At 45.3% G+C, this 18195-nt stretch overlaps 1 protein-coding gene across 1 annotated transcript; it reads left to right on the top strand.

Moving 5' to 3' along the window:
- The first annotated feature begins 1222 nt into the window (after positions 1 to 1222).
- Positions 1223 to 17540, top strand: LOC142579294 (23 kDa integral membrane protein-like). The gene is made up of 7 exons (XM_075689341.1): positions 1223 to 1756; positions 12381 to 12581; positions 13924 to 14004; positions 15540 to 15638; positions 15724 to 15837; positions 17025 to 17108; positions 17193 to 17540. Exons 1-7 carry the CDS (start codon positions 1700 to 1702, stop codon positions 17265 to 17267), a joined length of 711 nt encoding a protein of 236 aa, XP_075545456.1. The 5' UTR covers positions 1223 to 1699; the 3' UTR covers positions 17268 to 17540.
- Positions 17541 to 18195: the final 655 nt, after the last annotated feature.

Here is an 18195-nt window from a genome sequence, read left to right as displayed (position 1 = left end):
CAGGAGCAATGTCTTTCACTGAAAGGGTAACATATACGGCGAATTTCTCGCCGACGTATATAGCATGACAATTGAATTTGTAAAAGACGGTACAGTGGGATTGCCATATGAGTCGGACATGACCGTATACCCTACAACATTTTGGTCCATTTGGCAGAACTGCCTCGGAGAGGGTTAGGATTGGTGCAGAGATGTCAATAAAGAAAAGGTAAGTGCGCATATACGAGACATATAAGACCGGTACGGTTCTACTGCAAGATGAGCGGCACATTTGGACGACGGAAGCAACCAGGTGGACTATAGTGATAGCCATTGTACTATAGAGGATAAGTGACTCAAGATGCAGCAGTGCTTCCAGCTTGTCCTTTGTGAAACTCGCAGGCATTATCGCCTGACGGCATCCTGCCCTCTTGCAAATCGAATGAATGCGCACCGAAAGTGAGAATACGGCCCCTTTGCTTCACACGGTACTCTTAAACGCCGTTAGATACAGTGCGTTGGTAACGAAGTCGATGGGACACAAGTATTTCGTTAAATCGAGAACTTCGCTCAATCGAAAACACTTTTAAGGACTCGTGCGAGTATAGGACTGAATTTATTCAAGACTCAGAAAATAGCCTGCGTACGCACTTCATTTATGGTTATAGCCCGCTGAGCAGGTCTTGAATTTATTTGTGGGAGAGACAAAGTAAGTTAACAGGTCAATGGCGTCTGTGACCTCGACTGGAAACCCGGCATACAAACGTTCCTCCCAAAACGTTCGTTCAGTCTGGCGGGACGTTGAGTTCGCTCATTTGCTTCGAGGTTTTCAACGCACTAGGCTTTTTGAATGTATGTCCGGTAATTTAAAAAGAAAAACAATATCCGTTCAATCGAAAATATGCAAGCGCCCGTGCATTCTGTAAGAGGCCACAATGTAAGCACCTCCTCAATACTGCCTCTATATAAGCAAGCGCCCGTAACGCGAGCCCCGACGCACGTATACTGACGCCGAACCTTGTCTCTCGAAACCTTTGACGGACGACCCTTGATCGGGGACAAACACGCCTCTACATTTACTTGGCACGGCGACCGGCGGGAGCTTTGGGAAGGCGAGACTGACGAGGAAGGCGGGGAAACAAAAAAAAAATAAAGGTTTATGGATCGGCTTAGCAGCACGCGCTCACGGCGGCGTCGGGCGGTTGCGTTGGCGACTGTCTGCGCGCTGTAGTGTAGCACAGCCCAGCACAGCACTCCCTTGCCGCTGAAACACCTTTCACGCGCGCACCTCGAAGGCATGTCCGGCTCAAAGAGCTCTTCCTATTCGACTGATGAGAGAGTCGCGACTGCTGACGAGCACGGAGCCGCCTCCTCCATCACGACTGCTCTTTCACCTGCGAGTAATACGCGGCCAGGTACATAGATAGATAGTGGATTGAGGGTAGGCTGGAGGGGCAAAAAATCGGTGTGATAAGAAAGTAACAAGGTAAAGAAAGAAAAGAAACTCTCGCTCCGGGCGATAAGGCTCTGCCGTCAGGTATAGGCAACGCATTCAGCCAGGAGCGACAGTTAGAGACTAGAGGCGCGGTCGGAACCCGCCATACTTTTTTATACACGTCGAGATGTTGTTTGTACCGAAGGTGATGCCTAAGACGTTTGTGGCCGTCGTGATGACATCACGGGAGCGTTGAGGAACCGCCGGTACGCGTCCACGTGCAACATGGCGCGCCTACTTGCGGCTCGTTACTGTCTCCTCGTCAGCAGCGTCTTCATTTGGGTGAGTATGCAGACTGCATTGTCGAACAAGAAAAGGGAGCCTTCGTTTTTGCGCCGATATTAATTTCCGATGAGTGTTCGAACCGCTTGTTATACAGAGTTCGAACATGCTGTGCTACGTATAAGGAAATGCATACAAAGCTGGCAAAAGCTGCCTGGTTGGTTCGGACATGAACCTCAGGTCGAACAATTGTCGCCGTAACAGTACAGAAAGCAAATACTGTATACATCAACAGGTAACTGTTTAAATGTGCTTATAAAGATAATTTCCATGCCCTTATTTTCGACCACAGTTGAAGGCAAATACTATATACGTCAAGAGACAACTGTTTATATATGCTTGCAAAAAGATTTCACATCTCTATTTTTCATGTGCATGTAAACTAACAAAAGCTGTGGCTATCAACACAAGTGACGCAATATGAATTGCGGTCACTCGTATGAGTCAATTTTGCTTGCCATCCTCGTCACGAGCGATTCGTAACCGCTGCCACAGTGAAAAAAAAAAAAAAAGAAATGGAGCTTCTGCCCGCATGTTGATCTGCATGATGTGCGTCCACGGAAAGTTTAAGTTCAGGCTAAGTTTAAGATTGCGAACGTCACAAACATACCACTGAAAAGCATAACCATGCAAGCACGTGAGCCCCGTAAACAAGCGCAGTCAAACACGATAAAAAGTTTGTTTATATGCAAAAAGATATTAACGATGAGAATGTTTTTAAAGCCGGGTGTGCCATGCATATGAGACTTTTCAGGCAGGGATGTGACGCTGCATTGTGATAGAAATATGTACAGCTAATGATATGCATGTTATGAAATTCGAACCTCGTGCGCTTCGCGCAGCGCATGAATGCGGCTACCGATCCCCGCACAACCTATTTCTTTCTTTCTCAATTACGGCAAAATATATCCGTATATAGTTTGCTGATGCAGACTGCATGGTGAGCCGATAAGTAAAGAACAAATGCAGGATGGCAGTGATCTTGTCTCCTCTCAGTTACTGTAAGATCTTTTTGTTTTTCGTTTACCCGACTGCGTTGTGTCGACACATGCTTCGCATGAATACGAAACAGGGGTAACCTCCATTGCCATGGCGTGATTATATGCCAAGGACGCAATGTAGCGTCGTAATCAAACAGGACCGCAGCATATGCCTTACCAAATTATCAAAGCCACAGCAGGGCCGATAATCCCGCTGCGGTAAGAGATGCTAGCCCTGTTGCTTATTTATGCAAGGCATGTGCCGGACGCAACGGTTCAGGCACACACTCGGTTACACGAAAAAAAAAAAGCTTATAAGTGAGAGGAGCCAAGCTCCCTGCCTTTCTTTCTGAATTCGCCCTCAATTCCAAAATTAAATCGAGGGAAATGTGACACCAGTCGTGTTATTTTATTTTCCTTTGTCTGAATCAGAAAACTACGGGTATATTGCATTTGAACGAACGAACGAGTGGGAGAGAGATGTACATATATAGAGAGATTAAGACAACCAATTCCAGTATACGTAAGCCACCGCGATGTGCCATTCGTTGACTGCAATACATCAGCAACAGTGCATTAATGGAGACATGACGATGAGTTACACCTAAACCAGTAAAATCCCATCGTGTTCTGTCGCTCTAATGCAAGTGTTCCTGTGCATAACGTGCATTCCAGAGATTGATTCCGGTATTTCTGAGAACATGCGACCATCGCGTGTACGGATCGGGCATATAGTTTCGCACCGTGTTTGTCGCGGCTCTGCTGCCGTTATCTAAGTAACTAGACTGATAGAGCGTGGAGAGCCGTCATATACGGACTATATACCACAGCAATTGTGACTGCCTTATGCGCGGCTCACCACTCCTAAATCTGGAATGCGGACAGAATGCAAAAACATGTTTGTGTCAGCGCACCACCAGAAAAACAGGCAACTGCAAGTAGACATGTGCACATATTGCTGCGAGAATGAACGGAAATACCTGAACACTGACTCGCGCGAACGTGCAGTATACTACTTTATGATGCACAGGACTGCATGAGGTAAACGTAATAGTGGAGATGTATACGGATGGGCACTGGTTCAACGGGGCAAAAGTACCTGCAGGGGGAAAGTGTCATGCTCTTTCACGGTGACGCTGCACTAATAAACAATACTTCAAAATATGAGTCCACAGCAGCAATCTGCATCATATTTAACTCGAGTAAACTTTCTCGAGCTAAGTGTGTGCAAAGTAGAAATGATAGCTTTTGCAAACTTATACGCTGTTTAAAGAAGTCGCAGTTTCGCCCGAAAGACGAAGCATCAATGACGATAGCAAATTAGTAGACATCTATACGAAGTAAGGCTAATAGTTTTATCGGTCGTATAAACTTGTAAACATTCGCTTACTAACTAAATTAACAAGTACGGTGTCACGCGCGCACAAGCAAGCATGAACACATCTCACTCGACGAGCGCGGAAGCGCGCTGTCAAAACGCTGGAGGGAGGAAGCGCGACAGCAGCAGCAACGAGAGAAGTGACCTCCGTGTTGCCTCTCGCTTCAACGCAAACTAAAACAGCGCATACGAAGCTATCAGCAATCGCGGTCTGTCCCCCAGCGCAGATCGCTTTTAAAACAGAGGCCGCGCAACCGCACATGAGAGAGAAGTGGTTCTTGTGGGGAAAGGAGGAAAGGTTGGCACTATCTTCTGCAAACCGTGCGGAAGCACGGCTCAGCGCGCACAAGAGATTCAGCCACAGAACATCTATCTATTCAGCCGCCATCGTCGGCCCACCCTCGCACATACAACATACGGCGCGCGATGACGATGCTATCACCCTTGCACTTTATGCGGAACATCAAGGCGACGGCAGAAATGCGCCAGGAGTGTCCATATAATCGCTATCGCAATGATATGCAAAGTGAGGGAAATGCCTTCAAAGATTCAGAGCAGTGTTGTTTCATTTAAATACTTCACGCGTGGCCCCTAAGACCGCCCTGGAACATGTTTATGTGCGGCCTCCTCGTATTCCGCGTTTTGCTGCGAGAATGGTTTTGATCTCCCACTTCGTTTTGGCCACTTTTGCACACACAGCTGCATTCGCTGTCGCCCTGGACGCGCCATTCTTCGAAACTTTTCTTCCAACTGGCGTGCCGTGTGCGTGCCAGAAAGAGTACCAACTTCTGAAAAGTTTTCTTAATCTCTTTTGAGCCAGCAATTAATTTTATGACTGACAGGGCCGCGGCCTGTGGCGCATCCAGAAATGTTTTTCATAAGGTAGGAGGAGGGGTCATCCACTTGACTAGGGTGGGGGAGGAAGGGGGGAGGGAGGAGGGCGCTGGGAAGACACCTACTAACACAGAAATTTCTGGTGGGGGTGTGTGGCAAGGGTTTGATGTGCCACCCCCTGGCTATACGCCACCAGCTGTGGTCGTTTGAAACACCAGAGCTTACCGAACAGAGAAGTCCAGCGTCGGGGGTGAAGATGCTGCGCCGATCTCTCGCGTTGACCTGGAAAGCCAGGGGCGCGGGCCACTTTTGCACTCGGCTCCGTGAAAAAAATGCCGATTTCCAAAGCTGTGGCGTGTGCCGATCTTGAGGGCCATTTTACAGATACAAATGTGCGCACTAAAATGGCGGAAAGAACCGTAGAGCACAACGTGCACCGAAAACGGCAGTAAAATATGGTTGGAGTGCGCGAAGCCGCATGCATGTCGCAGGAAAAGGTGACCGCGTGAAGCCTCACGTAGCGGTAAATTGTGGTCAAGTGCCTCGAGTTTTGCTTGCTTTGCAGTTACTGCCAAATATTTGTTGCTTTTGACTTAATTCATCAGCCTTTACACACGCTGTCGCGCCCCTCATGACACTGCTAAGCTTATAAAGAAAGAAAGAGGAAATCGCCCTTTTAAAGTGATGGTACACATGCTAAGCCTTTCCTCGCGCCACGAATGAATTTCCAAGAGGATAGTCATATGGACACATTTATCCGAGGTGCCATCAGCTCATCTAAAGATATAAATTATCGCATTATTGCAGGACAGACGTGACTGCAATTTTTGGCACCTTTTTGAATAATTGGGGAACTCTAAACTACAAGAAACGCGTTTTTCCCCCTAAATTACAGCCCACCTAAAAATACACATTCTCGCTCTATTACCGCGCAGATATATAATGGTTGGAATTCTGCTCGCATCTTGTCGAATAGTTGGGGAACTTGCCGCAAGAAATCTGAAACGCGTTTTTGACCGAAAATTATCCCTCTCCCTCCTTTTCCCACCTATTCTTTGATGCGAAGCGTCAAAAATTAAGCGAAAAAGCCGGCGTCTGCCATCAGTAACAGCGAAATGGCGCCTAGCTAAGCTCCCATTGTCATTAGCTGGGAACACATGCTCAAAACCAAGGGAACACAAGGGAACACATGCTTAGAACCCCTTAAACTTCGTAAAGTAGCGGCACGCTTTGAAGAATGCCGCCTCTTCCTCGCGTGCTCTGGCCGAGGCCGACGCCGCGTCGCTATTGGCCTAATAGAATCACGTAGGCCCTCGCGCCCTGCATCAGTGTCATTTTTGCTCGAGAAGCGCCTACGGAGTGGCGAGGAGCCCTAGCCATCGTATACCGTTGCTACGCTCGAGCAGTGTAGGCGGCGCCACGGTCGAGGAAGGAGCGTTGAGAGAGAAGAAACGAAAAGTGAAGGCGGAGGAGGAGAGTGTCGCTACTTCACGAAGGGGCTTTACACATGCTGCCGCAATAGCGCGCCAGGTGTTGTGTGAGTGACGAGGGCATTGCTGCGACGCCACATCACCATCGCTCCAGCTCTCGGAAGCCGGCGCGCGGTCCGTACCTCCCTCTCTCACCCCCATCGAGCTTAGCTGGTGTATGGTGTTCACTATAGTATGGTGATGTTCACTATAGTATGGTGTTCACTATAGTTCACTATAGCTGGTGCGCCCGCCTGCCGGCATTGGTGGCCGCTGCTGCTTGCGCGGTCTCTCATCGCGCAGGACGTCGGAGGCATGCAGCGTTCGAACCGCAGGCTCTTGCTGTTTGCTGGCTCGAACAGCACGTGGCGCTATGGTACATTACTTGCAGCGCAAAGCTCGAAGGCCCACTTAGCGGCCTTCAATTGGACATTAATTCTTTCGCACTCATGACTCATAAGTGCTTAGGTGTCTTCGGATTTTTCATACACCGCTTGTGAAGTCTGCGGAGCCAGAACAAATGCAAAGTGCAGGATACCCGTGAACTATCTATGGCCCCTGCACGATGCCAAATAGAAGAGTGCAGCGCGGGATGCGGTCAAACTCAGGACGAAAGTATCGCACTCCTTAACAAGTGAAGAAGTGCAACAAGGAGGCAGGGGTGCACTTGCCAGAGGAAGTGCACTGCTGCCTCCCCTGTCAAAATTTATTTATTTATTGTCAATACTCTCAAGGCCTACAGGGAATTACAGTGAGGAGTGGGAAGACATGACATGGTTGTGCCACACTTTCTTAAAAGTTGGTACTGTCAGTGATAACGGCAATGGAGGCAGGGAGGTGGCTTCGTAATCTGCACTGGTGCACGGGATGAAAGATTTTAGGTAAGCCCTTGAGCAGCAAATAATAGAGGGCTTTGAGCATATGGCTTTAACTCTTTCCCTACACCGCCTATTGGGCATAGTTAGCCCGCCAAACATGGTTTGAAACGCCGCTTAAGAGACCGTCCGCGCCGCTCACGGACACACTGTGCCATATGAGGGGAAAGCAGAGAACTACACTTTTGTTTTCTAAGCAGTTCAATTTTTTCATGCCAGGCGCTAATCTTTGAATGCGCTCTGAAGTTTCGTGACCGTCAAAGTAGAAAGCCAAAATGGCCGCCCGCTATCGATGGTTTGAAATGCAGCTTTCGAGACCTTATGCGCTGCTCAGACACACACTGTGCCATTGGACTTGAAGGAGGGGAACTGTATTTTTGTTTTCTAAGCAGCTCGATTTTTCCACACCAGACGGTAATTTTTGAACGCGCTCCGAAATTTCGCAATCGTCAAAGCAGAAAGCAAAAATTGTAAATACACCTCCGGGAGCGGCGCACGCGCTTCGAAAGGTTGCAGATGTCGTGATGCCGCTGCGTCTGCGGCTGATTGTAACGATGGATTGAGCAGCAACGAGTCTCAGTATGCTGCCTTTTTCCTCGGACTTTGAATCTGAAAGCGACGACGACGCAAACCAGCCCGGAACATAATAATAATAATAATATTTGGGGTTTTACGTGCCAAAACCACTTTCTGATTATGAGGCACGCCGTAGTGGAGGACTCCGGAAATTTTGACCACCTGGGGTTCTTTAACGTGCACCTAAATCTAAGCACACGGGTGTTTTCGCATTTCGCCCCCATCGAAATGCGGCCGCCGTGGCCGGGATTCGATCCCGCGACCTCGTGCTCAGCAGCCCAACACCATAGCCACTGAGCTACCACGGCGGGTCCGGAACATCGGTGGCCGCAGTCCAGTACACCCAACTGTAGTGCTTGCAGTTAAATTTTTTTAGTACAATACCTGCTCAATGAAAATTTGATATTTTTGGAGATAGTGTCTATTAGATGGCAGCACATTTTATTTATCTTATCATTTTTGTTGCATACTTTTCTGAGTTTACACAAGCGTGTCTTTACAATCTTTGTTCAATTTTATCCCACAATCATGATTCTCGCAATTTATATCTTTTCTGTGACATATATCTCTTTAATAAAACGTTTGTGCGCGAAAAGTGCATTCATTCTGCTTTTTGCTTATGTATTACATAAAATATTGAGCGCAGTAGTTTCTTCACAAAAAAAAAAATGGCCTAACCTACAGCCCATGGTAAGGAAAGAGTTAAAAGGGCCCTGAATAGCTTTTTATCACAGCGGAGAAATGCATTTGAAGTGAAAATAGGCTGTTTCAGAAACACTTTGCCTCAAAAAGTACTTCAATGAGTTCAGCACAAGCGGAGTTATTGCCAATCAAACATGGCCTCCGTAGTCCTCCCGTTCCTTCTTCAATGTCTTGCATTGTGAAGGGTGCGGCGTAGTGGGGCGTGCCCGCAAAGCTCTGCCTTCTAAGTGTCACTGTTGGTCTAATGTCTGTGTAGCTGAAGGAAAACAGTGAATTTATCAGCAGGGTATATATGGGGCTTTAGCTTTACTGGTGTATTTACTATAAGGTGGGCAAATATTCGAAGTTTCGAATATGAATAGTCCATGTGTAATATTTTATTCATATTGGAAAATTAACTATTCAATATTTTCGAATATCAAAACTAACCAAATATTTCGCAACCGACTGCTAAAACTGGGCTACTGTTCTCCACCTGCTAAACAAAGTATCGCAAATTATAATTATCAGAAGTAAAACAGTGACAAGTTTTGAAGCAATGCAGGAAGAAAATCAGTAATGCAAGCTTTGTTTTCAGTTTCGCGGTGGAAGTGCGACACTTGTTAACACTCCCTGGGTTACATCTTGCCAAAATACATAAATACCCAAGAATGCATGGACGTGGGAACTGCTGTCGCTGTAGCACAATTAGTAATGCAACGCGCAGGTATGCCGAGGTTGTGGGTTCGGCTCTCAACGCCAGCAAGTTTTTTCCGCTCCATTTTCCTTGAGCTTCTCATTTTTACATCTCAATTAAAGACTACAAATAATTTCCCCTATGCCCTCTTTTTCTTTTCTTCATCATCTATTGGTTTTATATGCTTAATCCTGGCTAACAAATATGTGCGAGCGTTCTTACAAAACCATTGCCCTTACAAAACAAGGCCCCTCGGTTCCCCTCCTTTTCGTCCAATACATGACAACCAGCTAGTTTTGCTTCTGGCCTGCCAATTAGTCTTTCTTGTAGTCTAATCATGTAGCAGTTTTATCATTTACTTTACACTGAGCACATGCTGGTGGGCGAGTTGGTTATACACGATTACAACGAAGGCGCCAAATAAAACAACTTTACAACCAGCGATGCTTTCCTTGCAACAGGCACTTTATTGTGTCTAGAGCACACAAATACCTAATTAGCTTCTTGTTTTCCTTTTCTATAACTTCTGATATTTTCTCAACAAATATTTATTTTATGTTCTTGGAATGTTGGTCATACAGCAGCCTGTCATTCTTGGAAAGCTTGTTTGCCACCAGGCTCCAAAGGTGTCAAGCGGCTATTCGTGCAATTTATTTTCATGACAGCTGTAGTGATATTCTGCCTAAAACGATCCTAAATGTCCACGATAGTCGACCGTCTATTCAGTACAAGTGTGTTCCTAATTATAGCAAAATAAGTATTCCTGCTGTAAATATGTGCGTCTGCGTTTATCTATTAGAGATGATATTTGATAGTTACTATTCGTATCCGAAAAAGACTATATTCAATCATCCACCTCTAATATTTACATAATGGATAATGTCAGCTTAAATATTTCATTATGCATTGCACATTGGAAGCTTACAAATACAGCACAATTTAAAAGACACGCAATGTAGTTTTCCTAGCATGAAAATGCACTTAGTCTACATATTAACCCTACATTTTTCGTGCTTCTTGACGTTCGTGGTAGCAGAAGGAGATTCTGTTGAACGCATTTGGCTGCATGTTGTTAAGACTGCAATGACAATTACCAGAGTTTTGTACAAGTAAAATACCACATTTTCGCCCTAGATCTACTTAAAAGCTGCCGTGAAATACTGATTGGTCTGAAAGCCATGAGAAACTGAAACGATTTGTTCAGTCACACGGGAACGAGCTCAGCCGTTCCGATACTGACGTCTTTTTTTTTATGCAGTTTATATGTCTTATTCGCCTGCTGTGTTCTTAATCTGAACACAAAATTTATTCCATTTGGTTTTGCTAAATTAGCTATAGATGTGCTTGCATACGTCTACCAATTGAATGGATTTGGTGACACCGTTGAACCCGCAGCATTTAAAAGCATTCAAATAGGTTTTGTAAATAATAAAGAAACCTCAATTTTGTGAGCACAATGTAAAGGCTACGATGACCACTGTGCTGTGAAACACAATAACAGTGTGAAGGCTACTAATGTGAAAGCAACCGTTGGTTCATCATGGTCACGGAGCCTATGCATAGTACAGCGAATATCAGCCACTTACATGTAGCTTTTGAATGTTAAAGTCCATTCTAGAAGGCCATTTTCCAAGCAACCTTTCTAAGTTATAAGTCGTTAAAATATCGCCAACTGTTCATTCAAGTCACTAAAAAAATATCTGATGGCTAAATAGAAAACCTAGCCGTAAACAGACAAAAAAGTTACTAAATCTGGCGACAATATCTTTAATATTGCAACACTGATTAAATACCAGCAAATTATAAGGAGCAAATCTGATGTTTTGAAGAATGGCTAGGTTACACGGCCCCAACAAGCATGTGATGGTGGTGGTAGATTAAACTTGTTTTGGAATGCCCAGCGAGAGCTTTCAGCAACGCAGGCTTGCAAGGCACATCTTGCAGGCGTCTCGCACTGCGAAGCATGATAACCCTTAACTGCTTAGGGCACCCGGCCAAGCACTATCTCCTACAGCATGTGGCGACGATGCCCAAAAGACAATCCTGGCTGCCCAAGCAGCGGATACACATTATAGAAATCGTACCTATGTGGATGTACTTCCGAGAGAAAACTTGGCATCAGCTGTTGTTTTGTTGTTGCAGCCGACAGTGCCCACTTTCACAAGTGCTTGTGTGTGTAGGGGGGGGGGAGCGCCTCCAAGTCTCCCCCCTCCCCAAACACACACACCGGTGGATACGCCTATGACAAGCACAGTGTCACGCACGCACAGGCTAATATTAACACATCTCACTCTATGACCACGAGCACTCGCTGTCGCAACGCTGGCATGATAAAGAGCGCTGGCAGCGAGAAGCGAATGCTTTGTGCTGCCTCTAGTTTCACTGCAAGAACACCTTTCACGGCCAAATAAATGAAAACAGTCTTGAAAGTATGCTGGGAACCTCAATTGCACTATTGAGGTTCCCAAGTAGCCCGAACCAATGCCTAGGCAACTGTGGACTTTTACAGGTGGGGAAATTTATTAGCTGGAACCTGCTAGACCCTGTGTGTTATATACATACCAATGATGGGTGCACTGCAGAATGTGGCCGAGACTCCGTGCGCAGGTGGCGGAGAAGCCAGACCCCCGTTGCAGGGCTTCAAGCGGCTTTCTGTAGACTTGTGTGAACTTTGTCGGTACTCCAGGCATAATATTCCCGGTTTTCAAAACTGGGTGGGGCGGGGTGGGGGGGTGTCAAATGACCAATTCTGCTCCCCCTGTTTCTAAAGTTTGGGGGGGGGGTAGTGCTTCTCCATGCCCCCTTCCCCCCACCCAGTAGATTCACCTATGATTGCCGAGAGCCTGCAGCTGCGGCGATCAAAGCAATGTGACTAGTATCTTCACTCGAGCGAGAAAACATATGCGCAACAGGCGGCAAACTGGACTCTGCTGTGAACGTCATCCACCTGAGCACATATGCTGCTGACATCTGCAGCAGACCAGCAGCAACCTTCTCAGACATTACATGAAGGTGTTTCTAAGTGTTTAATGTTGATCACGTGTGGTCAGTCAGCAAGCGTTCAATGTGAACAGCACCGTCAGCCGTGCCTGCTAAGCCTAACGCTTCCTCATCTGCGCGTGGTTGCTGTGCAGCTGTTCGGCATCGTGCTTCTTGTGGTGGGTGGCCTGCTGCGCTCAGACCCGGATGTGCGGCGAATCGCAGAGTACTTCACCGTGTTCGACAACTATTGGGCAGCCAGCATCACCACGCTGTTCGTCGGCGCCTGCCTGCTGCTTGTCGGCTTCCTGGGTTGCTGCGGAGCTTTCTTCGAGAGCAAGCGCCTGCTCATCACGGTCAGCCACACAAACACAATCTGCACTTTCGCGCGTTCGGCAGCAAGCAACATTCTTTCGTTGTTTTTCAGTCCCTTGCATTCCCTGCACAGCCCTAGACTTACTGTATATGCTATAGCATATATACAGTAACTCTATGACAATGTTACTAGATAATAGGTAGTAGCGTTGCTCTATGACATGCCAGGGCCTGTTTCCAAGTGGCAGGCATGTCGGCAGTAAGCGTAGAGCATGGGGCAGAGTATATGAAACTTCTGTTGTCGGAGCACTCACTGCACTCACTCTCTTCCATCTCACATGCGACTGTGACGTTGGAGGCCTGGCCTCCGAGGTCAAAGGTGTGCCAGTACATGGCTATCTCGTCATGTTTAAGTGATGCACATATATAGCCCGGTGGTCGCGAGACCCGGTTTCCTGCAAGACCGCGCCTCGGGGAGAGCACTAGCTTCTTTAGACAAATCAACTGGACATCCGAACAAGTCTCTCAATAGTTTTGTGCATTTCACAAAAAATCTGCTAACATGTACGAATTTGTCAATGTGACGGCACCGCTAATGGACTGCAGGTGTTGGAGGTGCTAAATGCATAACCGAAGAGCACTCTTTCTGTTTTTTTTAATAGCGTTTCTCAGCTACTTCAGCTACCTTTTATGATTGTGGGGTAGCTGGCCTTTTGGTGGCCTTTTTGCCTAAGTTTATATCCCTAAATACACAAGGAGGCGACTAGTAGCAAGTGAAGCAAACATGCTGTACTATGTGAGGAACACTACGGAGAAGCGATAGAAGCGCCTGTTGTCTCCCTACTTAAATTCTGGGGTTTCGCATGCCAAAACTACAATCTTATTATGAGGCTCGCCGTAGAGGGGGACTCTGAAATAATTTTTACCAGCTGCTGTTCTTTAACGTGAGCCTAAATTTACGTAAGAAAGGAATTTTGCAACTTTTCCCCACCAAGGTGAATTACTTTTGCAAACCATTTCTTGGTGCAGTGACCATGGGCTTGTACATGGACATTAGTACATCAAAATGTAATACATAGTTCACATGCGAAAATCTTTCTATCACTTGGCACATTGTAAAGATGACAGACAGATTGGAAGGCACATGCCAACAGGAAATGGCTTCATCAATGATGCCCATAAGTGCTCCAAACTTCCCACAATTCTTTAATTAAACACTGCTCAGTTAGAGGTTATGCAGAGAGAACCTGTGCAAAAAAGAATTTTGTCACCAAAAAAGTTGTTTTCAGTTGTGCGAAACACCACAAGTTATATTTGCCGATTTGTAGGCTCTTTTGTTATTTCCATTTGTCTTTTTAAAGTGTTGTCCATCTCTCATTGCAGTACAATGTTTTCATGGTGTTCTTCGTCATCCTTGAGCTAGCTGTCATGGGCCTCGTGTGGAAGCATGCCAAAGAGGAAGCAGTAAGAGTTCACCTTGATTTAATATGTTCTGTGGGCTAAGGAACACAATTCACCCTCGATCAGTATTCTAGTATATAACACCACAAATCTGACAGGTAGGTTAATTATCACACTACCTTCTTAACCCCATAAATACTAAGGAGAGAGAGATGAGTTTGAATAGGCAACAGTATAAGCTCATACTATTCAGATCAACCTTCATTTCTGATCACAGATGGTTCCAGGTGCATTAATCACTAATCCCACTGCCTTCCTTCGAATTACAATTTTGTAATCATCTGAAACATTGACAGCATGCCACTACACTGGAGCCTCTGCCTACCACGCTGAATGAACATATGCACCATAGTGAAATAGCAAAGCCAATTCAAACTTGCCTATTCGCAAACTACTCTGCGCCTGAACTCTGCAACAGTTTCTGATCATGGTACATAAGCCTGCCTAGCTGTTACACAATGCTCTCATGAACACCTGAGCCAAATATTATTCTGCGTACATAACAGGGAGTTTACAATTTTGCACATAAAACCACCTGCCCATTCCTTCAACTCATTGAAACACCTGTCACCTTTCGTCCTCACTGTGATGCACCAGTAAATATGATGGCCATTCGACAGAGAGAGAGAAAGCAAGGAGTGGGAAAGGCAGGGAAGTCAGCCACACGAGCATCTGATTTGCTACCCTACACAGGGTGAAGGGAAAAAGTGAAACACAAAGAGGAAAGAGGGAGGGAGTGAACGCTGGTTATGCAGAATGATTCACGGGACTATAAATCGTCACTCATGCCGATACATTTCAAAATCTGCGCCAGTGCACAGATATCCTTTTGTGCCAGCAACGAATGTGGCTACGCTTCGAGTATATTAACTTGGAAAAAGGTCTCGAGTCCACCCAGTTTAACGATGTCCAGAGAGAGAGACATCGGACGTTATAGCAGGACAGATACACAAAAGGTGCTCAGTGGTTTCCTCGCCCTACAGGAGTCGCATGCCAAGCTATCAGACATTCCACTATGGTAGGAGTAAGTGCTCGTAAACGAATTTTCAGGGTGAAGCCAGTTTCGAGATATTCATCCTCAAGGTGTGTGACAGAATACATGGACATTCCAGATACTCCTCTGCTTCAATGCATAAAATGGTGGCTTGATAAAAAAAGTGGAACACTATTGCATTTTTACCACAAGCTTCACGGTGCACATATCGAAACCCTTGCAGTCCTTAGAAGTTGCTTCAAGTAGCTGTGCCTGGCAAACTTGCTGGATACAATTTGTAAATTGGAATACGTGCAGTAATGTAATTAATTAAGAAGTTAATTAGCACACTTTCTTAATTCGTATATTATAGCTTTCAGATCTTTTTGTGCAAGTTCACTGCTTCAAGTAATCCAGCTTAAGGAATACAATTACGCTGTCTGCCACAGGCAATTTTTTCAAAATTCTATATGGTGCCACTGCATTGTTATGCTTCTATATGGAAGCCTCTGTGCCAGCATCAGCACCAAGACTCCGCGCTATACTAATCATGCTCTTCATGCAGATGGACATATACCTGTCAAATGCCTTTCGAAGACTCATCACAAAGTCCAAGAATGCATTTGTGGATATTGAATACTTCTTGGACAACATTCAGTTTAAGGTAACTGAATTAATGGCACTTACGAATGAGGGACCACTTCGGCACAAAGTGTGGACATAATTTTTTTTACTGTTGCCTAACAAAGCTCCAGTGCTGCGGAGGAGCCGGGCCACAGGACTATGAGGCATTGGAGATGGACTATGTGGGAAGCTGTTTCTATTACGACCACGAGAAGGAGGCTGCTGCAGTCTACCAAGATGTGAGTGTAGTGTATAGCTGCAGAACATCGCAACACCCATCGCAGCAACAACCTATCGCAGCAATGGAGGTGGAGTCACGACACAGTTCTGAATTCTGTGGGACTTTTATTTGCCTCGTGATGGCCATTGCTCATAAAACAAGGCACAAATGGCATGCTCACTGGCTCAGTCTTCATGTCTTCAGCGATAGCATTAAGCATGAGCACTGTATTTGCACTCTGACACTCCAAATTTTTCTGTGAATGACACATTCAGCAAAAGCACAGCCTAAAAAGTCTGAAGCCTCTGTAGGGCACAAAACATTTTTAAAAAATTGTCGTCCACCTGACCATAGAAAACTGCAACAAAGGAATACACCTCCATTTCTTCCGACCGTTAACCTGCTGGTTGGCTCAGATGGTAGAGCGACTGCCCCAGGAAGACAAGTAGTCCTATATTTCCTCTCAGGAGCAGGATAACGCAAATGTTTCTTTACAGCAAAGTTTTCATTTTGAAGACACAGCAATTTTTACCTCTGTAGCATTAGGTTGTAGTCAGGTGGATGGCAATTTTCCTAAAAGCAGAGCTTCATACATTCTGTTTATTTGCATATAACTTATTTGAATATGATGCAAAAAGCTCCAGACCTTTAAGGCTTTTTTTAAGTTTATAAAAATAATAGTGTGTAGTCACCACTGTTCTTGTGGGCTGTTTAATTATATCTAAGGATATTGAAACAAGTTTGCTTTCATCTGCGCATTGCTGCAATTTATTTATTTTTTCATGCTCAGTGTATAGTAATTGGGTTTAGTAGGGTTTCATCAGCAATGTATGTTTTCTGTGAAAATCCTTTCCTCAGTAATACTTACTCCATTTGCAGCCAGGACACAATAGCCCATTAAATTAAGGTTTTAGCTAGCTAACACAGATTCAAGCATACTTACGTCTTCCATAAGCCCCCCTATATGAAAACAGAGAAATAAACCCCTGTTTTATTATACTGCAGTGCTGCAGGTACTGCAAGACTAGGCAGCAGCTGTTTGCATAAATTCTTTGCATAAATGAACATTACAATTACACTGGTCCCCTTAGACATGTTGCAGTAAGTAGCTAAGCAAAACTTGCTAAGAAGCAGAAGGGATAAAAACTGGGTGAACTGTCAAGCCTTTCAGCTCACAGGTTGCACCTCTTTTCATGCTTCCCGCAGGGATGTGGCAGAGAAATAAGAAGGTTCTTGATGGGAAAGAGCCTTGCTGTGGGCCTCATTTGCCTTTTCATTCTACTCATTCAGGTAGGCGCTGCATTTTTCTGTCTTCAACAGCTCTAGAACGGAGTGGGTAAAGCATTTAGTACTGATTTAACCTGTTTCTTGCAGGTGGGAAGCATAGCCAGTGCCATCTATGTGCTCAGGATGACGAACAAGCCGAGACCAAAGGTTACGGCTGTGTAATGAGGACTGTGATGGCGAAATTCCAGCAAGGGTCATCTCTCACACTTACGCACATCATCACATGTCTATACTATCCAAAAACTGCTTGTGATAGAACTGAGATGTTGTGTCCTTGCTTTGTTCTTGAGGTGCTAGAAGCAATGAAGCGCCTATGGACACTATGAGGCTGTGCTTGGCAGCAAGAATATTTGTGTAGCTTGGTGCAGATTATATATTTCGACCCAAGCAGCCGACACATTTATTTAATCTGTAATTAAAAGTGTTGTGGTCATTCTTTTGAGTGTTGTTTGAGTACAGAACACTATTCCAGCTATTAACCCTACTACAGCCGGTTTTCTTTTTTTTTTGTGTGTGTGTGTTGATTTAGTGGATATTTCATGTTACATAGAAGCTTGTTTTTCGTCGTTGCTTTCTCCCGACTCAGAATTCATAAACTGTTCATAAATTCATTGGTCGGCCAATGAGTGGATGGGCATGCCACAGAGGCTTGTCATGGATGCCCTGCTAAAACAGAGTGACAGAGTACTGAGACATTAGCTCAAACGGCTGTCTGAAATTTAAATTCCACGTTTTGTATTTGGATGACCTCTCCATAGACGGCCCAACAAGCAGGCAATGTTTTTCGGTTTTTTTTTTTGCACATGTTACCTTCATAATAAATTACTGTATCACTACTTCCACAGGACTGCCTGGTCAGATTTGGTCGAGCAGATGTAAGGTGTTGTCGGTATAAACAAAGCTGCCGAAGTAACAACAAAAAACTGGCTACATTAAGCCACTACTTGCAGTAGCTTCATAGACAGTTGCATTACTGCTTTTACTGCAGGGTATATGAAATGCAGCAATAACACTGCACTAAAATACTGTATTTTCTAAAATCTAGGTTGATTTATTTTCTAAAATGATTTATGAGACTCCTAGGTCAGCT

This window comes from Dermacentor variabilis, chromosome 4 (assembly GCF_050947875.1).
Source record: "Dermacentor variabilis isolate Ectoservices chromosome 4, ASM5094787v1, whole genome shotgun sequence".
NCBI lineage: Eukaryota > Metazoa > Arthropoda > Arachnida > Ixodida > Ixodidae > Dermacentor > Dermacentor variabilis.
Note: the sequence above shows the minus strand (reverse complement) of the source record. Positions and strands in the feature narration are given on the sequence as shown.

What these genes read in the sequence shown, in the direction of transcription:
- LOC142579294 (XM_075689341.1), top strand. Translation starts at nt 1,700, where the DNA reads ATGGCGCGCCTACTTGCGGCTCGTTACTGTCTCCTCGTCAGCAGCGTC. An exon ending in TCAGCAGCGTCTTCATTTGG is followed by an intron (nt 1,757 to 12,380) that starts GTGAGTATGCAG and finishes GTTGCTGTGCAG; the next exon opens with CTGTTCGGCATCGTGCTTCT. An exon ending in AGCATGCCAAAGAGGAAGCA is followed by an intron (nt 14,005 to 15,539) that starts GTAAGAGTTCAC and finishes CTCTTCATGCAG; the next exon opens with ATGGACATATACCTGTCAAA.